We start from the raw sequence: 8,439 nt of genomic DNA, 5'->3' as shown, positions 1-8,439 counted from the left end.
AGGCTCGACACAGGATCGCATCACTGAAATCGTGCAAAAGCATGAGAGCTTTAAAGCTCTCTAAATGGTCAATGGGGTCTGCGGACCCATCATAGGCCTCTAATTGAGGTGCTTTGAAACCCACAGGTAATGGTTCCCGCATGATCCCCTCTATGAAAGGTGGATCAAGGCAGAAACTAGCTGGGTCACCCCACTCTGCAACCTGATGCTGTAGGGCCTCAATCCTACAATTCATCTCTTAGAACTTTCGATCCATGTCACTGTTGTGGACTGTATGGACCTCCATATGGTAGTTGGCAACCACCTCGGGTGGAGTCCTTCCTAGGATGAGGGGTAGGTGAACATCTCCTGCACTCATGACTCTAAGATTGACTCAGCCTAGTTTGTCTTGCCCGATTCAGGCTTTGCTGTGAGATCGAGGAGGATATTGTAGGGGCACTACCTGTGCTAGACTTAGTTGTCGTTGTCATCGACCGCTGCTATCAATTCCATACTTGATCGACCAGCATAGCAAACTAGTCTTGGCTTACTCCTTGGGTAGGTTGTGGTGGTTAAAGTGGGGGTGCCGGCCATAACATCATCATGTGACTCTCATTGGTGCCCTCGACCATGCGAGCGACAGTGGTGGCGGATCTCCTAAATCATCCAGAAGAGGCTTTCCGCAGTGGTATGATGATGGATGATATGCTCTTTTTCAAAAATGGGCAAAATATCTTTTTTTTTAGCACCAATCTGTTGCTACTGAAATCCGACTTTTGTTCGAATCGACTGGGGCTGAGATTCATCCTCTTGAGGAGTGACCTGCAAAATAAGTTCTGAATGGAGATGGCTTCGATATTGATCCTCCGACGCTCAAGTCAAATTTCAAGAAATAGAGAAAAAGAGTGTGCACAAGAGAATAGTATACGTACCTCGAGGGTCTCTTGGGGGTCTCCATTTGTAGATAGAGGTGGGAGCCATTTAAGGGCGACATTTCAGGTTCATCCTGACCAGTTCGAGAGTGCAATGGTGGAATTTGGGACCAGAATTTTTGGGATGTGGTAGTTATACCTGTCTTATCCACCTACTTGCCTTATCCACCATGGGGCCAGTTGGACTATTTCGAACTTGAAAAGAGGCGAGATCCCTGGATCGAGTTCGTTTTGGCGGGTGGTTCCATATATGTGGTCGAGGTTAAGGTCCGTGAGCAAAGCCTGAATTGATAACCGAACTTGGGGTCAGTCTGGAACTAGGGTCGATGGCTAACATTGAGATTAGTAGCTGATGGGGGGTTCAGCAACGGGCATTGGATTCGGCGACTGTTGTTGTCACCCACGGAACGCTTCTTGTCCAGGTGGCTTCGGAGAAGCTCTTCACCAACCCCTTGACCTTCAATTGGAGATGGAAGGGACCTCTTTTGGTCAGAGGGGACCTCGGAAGGACTCCTCACCGATCCCTTGGCCTTCAATCAGAGATGAAAGGGACCTTGGAAGGACTCCTCATCGGTCACTTGATCTTCGGCCAAAGGTGGAGGGGTCCTCTGTAGACTTCTCGCTTCCTTCCTGTAGATCGGCAATCCGAAGTATAGATCAGCGATGATGTGTGACTTAATATGGCCGAAGTGTCCCCATATCTTCGGAATGTTATGATATTACCCCCCAACAGTTATAACATATTGTTCTTGTATGCGGAACCCAAGAAAAATATTTCGTACTTATCCAATACAATGATGCTGGCCTTAGTTTGTCTAGTTGTAATGTATTCTTCTTTTATTTCGAAACATGCATCTCCTTCGCATGCATCCAGTGCAATATGTAATGTTGGTCCTATTTTGTCCCGTTCGAATATGTTAGCGCTTGATGAAGGGGAGACCACGTACGTAAGGAATGTGCTCTTGGCTATAAAGGGGCTTCAGCTTCATCTCATCTCAGGAGGCAATCAAAATATCGATCAGCAGCCAGTTTGAAAGTAGCAGCAGTGGCAGCGGAAGTTAATGGCTGAATTCGAGGAGAAGTTCAACGTGGAAGATGAAGGGCATAGGGGTTACGCGCAATTGATTCAGCGCTTGCGCAATACATTACGGGCGAGTTATTCACACAATCGTCCCGTGCTTCCCCCTCAGCACATTCCACCTAACAGATGGTTCGACATCGTGCTGCGAACCGGATCTCACGCGATCAGGCTCAGGATCCGGCGGGACAACCTCTACTTGGATGGCTATCGAAACGAGAATTCTGAGCAGTGGTTAGAGTTCGGGAGTAATCCTTCTCCGCATCTAATTGCCGGATCCACCTTCCTGGGCTTCGATGGTGACTACGATGACCTGCAACGTGCTGCGCGACACAGAATGGAGCGCATAAACCTTGGCCAGCAGCAACTCATCACTGCCGTAAACCTGCTCGCTACCCCCACAAGTGGCCAGGAGAGGGCGCGGTCACTGATCATCGTGATCCAGATGATATGCGAATCGATTAGATTCGAGCGTATCTCTCACCATTTGGCTACCAGATTCCGCGAAAGTTCGCCGCCCCCTGACTGGATGCTGGCACTAGAGCACGGCTGGCAAGACCTCTCCTCCGCATTGCTGCGCGCCGATGCCGATCCCGAGGGTCGCTTCCGACTTCCGCAACCCAATGCTATGGGAATACGGACCGCCGAGCAGGCGGCTGCCGTGCTCGGCATCTTATTGGCATTATGCACCAGACGCGTAAGGATTCCGTACATGGCCGCCACCGTCGACGATGGACAGTGTCCTCTCGGGCGACCACTGGTGGAGGTGTTCGCGGTGCGCGTCAACGACATCGACAAAGAGGACCCGGGCGAGCTCTACGGCACGATCGAAGTCACCGACGGGCTGGGTTCCCAATACCTCTACACACGGACAAGGTCAAAGGGCCATTACGAGTCCATCCACCCGGGCCAGAATGCTTCGCTCACTGGCCCAGCTCGAGCCATCTCGGCCTATGGGAGCTTCACCATCGATGTGGCTCTCATGGATAGGGACGCTGATCCGTCTCCGGACGATGAGGTCAGCCACGGGAAGATCTCGTGGAACGTTTTCCACACCACCAACGTGTACGACAAGCTCTTATTCCACGATGTTGATGGCAAGTACGGCTCGGTGACGGTGAGCTACGCAGTGTTAAGTGATGCGGCGCAGGCCACTGTCGAGGTTACGCTCATAAACGGAGATGGAGAAGACCCCGCCGATGTCTATGGACGGCTTTTCGCTCGCAATGGCGTGGGTGAAAGTGTGCTCTTCTGGAGGAAGTCGGATGAGGATATAGAGGTAAGTCCTGGGAAGCACATCCCATTGTCGAGATCCGTAGTAGCCGTGCCACTCGAGTCCTCCCTCATAGTTAGAGCGGATCTGTATGATCGCGACAGGGATGCTTCTCCCGACGATGAGATTGCCAAGGGCACTGCGGAATTCCCTGCTCAACTCTCCGGTACATCGCAGAAGCATATTTCTGGCCAGTACGGTGAGATCCGTGTGAAGGTCACTTGGACTACTTGAGAAAGTCTCGTCATATGCTGCTGCTGCTACTAGTATATATACATATATATATATACATATATATATATATATATATATATACATATATATATACATATATATATATATATATATATATATATGAGCGGTCGTGTATTGGACGTGGGTCTGTTTGCTACATCGTGGCTGTTTGTTTCGCTTCCTAAGTGTTGCGGCCAATCGCCTCGTCGCCCGATCGTCGGGAAGCGTGCACCTGCAAAAGGAAGTCCGCACTGACCGGAGGCGGCTCCGGCGGGGACCCTCCGATGGTCAAGTCAGAGAGGTGACTGGGCAACAGTGAAATGCAGACAGAGAGCTCTGAGAAAGAGAGAGGGTGAGAGAGAGGAGCGAGCCTGCGTATGTGGGAGAGACGGGCGGATCGATCCTTTGCACTGTTGCCTTCTCCGGTATATATAGTGGAGCACAGTATGGTGCCGTCATTAATGGCGCGGACAAGTGAGGAACTGTCAACTCACTGTGGACTGTCAGAGTCGCCGTGAAAGTGTCACGTCGCCGCGCGGCTGTCAAATCACCAGGGTTGACAATGCCCTCGGCGGGACAATGCCCCCAGGTAGCCATGCCGCATGTCCGTGTCAGAGCTGGCAAGGTCTGGCGGCTGTACGGCGGTTGGAGGAGTCGACCGACCCTAGGTCGGTGGCCAGCTGTGTGGCGTCGGGTCGAGATTCGGGCCCCTCCGATGGTCAGCCGGGCATGTTGCGAGAGTCGGCCATCAGACTTCCTGGCCGGAGTCGGCCAGTCGGTCGGTCGGTCGGCCGTCAGAGTCGGCCAGTCGGTCGGTCGGCCCCTTCGACCGTAAGTCGGTCGGTGGGGATTCCCCAACAGTTGCCCCCCTCCACTCCTGAGCCCGATGTCGTGTTGGCTCGCGTGAACACGTGGGCGACGGCTTCGGACGAAAGGAGTGATTTTCCGTCTTTTCTTACCCCGACTTTGGCGATCACATCAACGAACAATCCAATATCGGTCGTCCCGACTGTAGGTCGAGCATGCACGTCGGGTCGGAGGTCGGCCAACCTCCGAACGTTGCTCGTCGACACGATCATTCTGCAGAATCTGATAGTCGAGTAGCATCCGACGTATTCGGATAGGATAACGATGGCAAGTCGAATATCCATTGTCCAGCCCTTGGTCGGACGTATGCGTCGGGATGTATGATAAACGGTGGCAAGCCGAATATCCTTCGATCGGTCGTGACCAGATCGGTATGTCGCGAATACGACTGCGGTCGTCTTGGCGTTTTGCCTTTCTTAGTCGAAGCTAAGTCGGCAAGTTAGCCAGCCGCATTAGTCGAAGCCCTTTACCTTCAGAGGTGGGGGCCGTCGTAGATATTCCGCTCCTTCGATCTCCGTCGTAGAATCCGATATGTCCTCGACGATCGAGACGTAGATTGAGCAATTGGTTCGGCGATTCGTCGATCAGGCCGATGACGGAGTCATAGATTCGGCGATCGGCAATCGAGCCATGTTGGTCGGGGCCTTTTGCCTTCAGAGGCTGAGGCCGTCGATTTCGGCGATCGATGATCGAGCCGTTGATTCGACGATCGACGATCGGCCATGTTGGTCGGAGCCTTTTGCCTTCAGAGGCCGAGGCCATCGATTTCGGCGATCGATGATCGAACCGTTGATTCGGCGATCGACGATCGGCCATGTTGGTCGGAGCCTTTTGCCTTCAGAGGCCGAGGCCGTCGATTTCGGCGATCGATGATCGAGCCGTTGATTCGGCGATCGACGATCGGCCATGTTGGTCGGAGCCTTTTGCCTTCAGAGGTCGAGGCCATCGATTTCGGCGATCGATGATCGAGCCGTTGATTCGACGATCGACGATCGGCCATGTTGGTCGGAGCCTTTTGCCTTCAGAGGCCGAGGCCATCGATTTCGGCGATCGATGATCGAGCCGTTGATTCGGCGATCGACGATCGGCCATGTTGGTCGGAGCCTTTTGCCTTCAGAGGTCGAGGCCGTCGATTTCGGCGATCGATGATCCAGCCGTTAATTCGGCGATCGATGATCGGCCATGTTGGTCGGAGCCTTTTGCCTTCAGAGGCCGAGGCCGTCGTAGATTCTCCGCTCCTTCGATCTCTATCAGGATCTGTGCACGAGGAGCGGGGAGAGGGGTGTAGGAGTCATACCTGCGATGCGTCGGTCTCGGACTCCATCGTCGGGGCAAGGCCCGTCTATCGGTGGAGGGCCTGCTGGGTTCAGCATGGGCCCGACCTTTCTTCCATTTTTCTTTTCGGCCCATGCCTTAAGTCAGGTGCCGGTCGGAAGCTCCTTCGTCCGCGCGCATGTACTTGTACGCACGCTCCAGCAGTTCGGCGTATGTTCGGGGGAGGGTTTTGTCCAGGGAGTTGGTGAATCAGGACGCCCTCAGCCCCCGCTTCATGGCTGAGATTGCCATGTCTTCGTTGAGGTCCCGGACCTCAAGCGTGGCCGCGTTGAATCGCGTCACGAAGTGTCGGAGCGTCTCATTTTCCCCCTGTTTGAGAGAAAAAAGGCTGTCCGACGTCCGTGGCGGCTTCCGACTGGTGCTGAAATGGACCACGAAGGAATGCTCGAGCTGCCCGAAGGAGTGGATACTTTCCGATCGAAGATCGGAGTACCAGGCCCTGGCAGCTTTGCGGAGCGTGACGGGGAAGCCGATGCAAAGGAGAGCGTCGGTTGCCCCTTGAATCGTCATGAGAGCTTTGTAGCTTTTCAGATGGTCGATTGGGTCGGTGGAGCCGTCGTAATACTCCACGTGCGGCATCTTGAACCGACTGGGGATCGGTTCGTCGAGGATGAGTCGGGAGAGAGGTTGGACGGTCTGGAAGTCGACGTCGTTCGAAGACTTCTGGCCGTCCATCTACAACTGGATGAGTCGACGGTCGATTTCCTCAAACCGTCGCTCGTAGTCGTCCGCTCGTCGATGCTGGGAGACCCCAGGAGTGGAGTCTCCGGAGGATTCTGAGAGGGAGGCCGACGGCGTGCGCGGCCGCTTCTCCTTCCTTGCCCGTTCCAACGGGGAGGGAGAGGGCCGCCGGGACCGTCGGTCGTCGCGCCATGGTCGTCCCTCCTCTTCTCCGTGGGAGTGCCGTAGCAGGCGCTCGCGCGGAGGCGACGGAGATCGACTCGGGCGTCGGCGGCTGCTCCTGGAGGGCATAGGTCGGGCCGCCGGTTGCTGCTGGAGGCTTTTGACTGCGTCGGTCAGTACGGTCATCTGCCGTACGATGGCCGCAATCTGGGCCTCCGTGGTCACTGCAGGGCGCGGAGAGCTAGGCTCCGCCGCCGGTGGTGGCGGGGAGGCCTCTTCCCGGCGGGAAGAGCGCCTGGCCAACCCAGTGACTCTCGATCGTTGAGCTCTTGTCTTTGTCATGCCGACCCCTACCTGGCGCGCCAATCTGTTGCGGCCAATCGCCTCATCGCCCGATCGTCGGGAAGCGTGCACCTGCAAAAGGAAGTCCGCACTGACCGGAGGCGGCTCCGACGGGGACCCTCCGACGGTCAAGTCAGAGAGGTGACTGGGCAACAGTGAAATGCAGACAGAGAGCTCTGAGAAAGAGAGAGGGTGAGAGAGAGGAGCGAGCCTGCGTATGTGGGAGAGACGGGCGGATCGATCCTTTGCACTGTTGCCTTCCCCGGTATATATAGTGGAGCACAGTATGGTGCCGTCATTAATGGCGCGGACAAGTGAGGAACTGTCAACTCACTGTGGACTGTCAGAGTCACCGTGAAAGTGTCACGTCGCCGCGCGACTGTCAAATCACCAGGGTTGACAATGCCCTCGGCGGGACAATGCCCCCAGGTAGCCATGCCGCATGTCCGTGTCAGAGCTGGCAAGGTCTGGCGGCTGTACGGCGGTTGGAGGAGTCGACCGACCCTAGGTCGGTGGCTAGCTGTGTGGCGTCGGGTCGAGATTCGGGCCCCTCCGATGGTCAGCCGGGCATGTTGCGAGAGTCGGCCATCAGACTTCCTGGCCGGAGTCGGCCAGTCGGTCGGTCGGTCGGCCGTCAGAGTCGGCCAGTCAGTCGGTCGGCCAGTCGGTCGGTCGGCCGGTCGGTCGGCCGGAGTCGTCCGTCGGGGTCGGCCAGTCGGTCGGTCGGCCGTCAGAGTCGGCCAGTCGGTCGGTCGGCCCCTTCGACCGTAAGTCGGTCGGAGTCGGCCAGTCGGAGTCATCCGTCGGGGTCGGCCAGTCGGTCGGTCGGCCGTCAGAGTCGGCCAGTCAGAGTCGTCCGTCGGGGTCGGCCAGTCGGTCGGTCGGCCATCAGAGTCGGCCAGTCGATCGGTCGGCCCCTTCGACCGTAAGTCGGTCGGTGGGGATTCCCCAACACTAAGCATAATTATAAATGTTCTCTGTGAGAAAAAAAAATACATATTTATTATAAATAAAGAAAAACTAATTATAGAATAAAAAAAGATGTATTCTCGCGCTCTCATTTATGTTTGCTATTGTAGAGGCCGACCTCTCTAAGAATGGGCTGGGCTCAAAATCCGGCTATCCATCGTGGCGTTCTCCTCTTTTGGTGCTGACTCTAGCACCATGGACTACATCATCCTTATCTATCCCAACCACTATTGCAGCATGGGCCGGGGTTAGGCCCTCCTCATCTTGGACCGAGGAGGAGCTTATGGCTTTGATGAAGGTGGTCTGGAGATCTAACTTTAGATTTTGAGATGCTTAGTTTGCTCGAAAGCTGATTCAAATGATCCTCCTGCTGGTGGACTGGTTAGTGAGTAAATTCTACCGCATCGAGGAGGTGGTGAGCTCAGGCTTTTTAGGACTCCTCTGGGTAAGTTTTCTTTCCTTCTCTCTTTTATTTTTTATGATCTTTTCCAACCTCTATGACTTGATATTTTGTCTTTTTCCTTTTGTAGCAAATGTATGACTTTATCGTACTCAACAAGGGAATTTTGGGGTTTCACACACTGAAG

General features: G+C 54.7%; 1 protein-coding gene across 1 annotated transcript; it reads left to right on the top strand.

Annotated features, from left to right (window-relative positions):
• Nucleotides 1-1,858: 1,858 nt before the first annotated feature.
• LOC105059301 (60 kDa jasmonate-induced protein-like) lies at nucleotides 1,859-3,510 on the top strand. Its single transcript, XM_010942554.2, has one exon. It carries the CDS (start codon nucleotides 1,973-1,975, stop codon nucleotides 3,494-3,496), a length of 1,524 nt encoding a protein of 507 aa, XP_010940856.1. The 5' UTR covers nucleotides 1,859-1,972; the 3' UTR covers nucleotides 3,497-3,510.
• The last annotated feature ends 4,929 nt before the right edge of the window (nucleotides 3,511-8,439 follow it).

The sequence above is a fragment of the Elaeis guineensis genome, chromosome 16 (genome assembly GCF_000442705.2).
Source record: "Elaeis guineensis isolate ETL-2024a chromosome 16, EG11, whole genome shotgun sequence".
Lineage (NCBI taxonomy): Eukaryota > Viridiplantae > Streptophyta > Magnoliopsida > Arecales > Arecaceae > Elaeis > Elaeis guineensis.
Note: the sequence above shows the minus strand (reverse complement) of the source record. Positions and strands in the feature narration are given on the sequence as shown.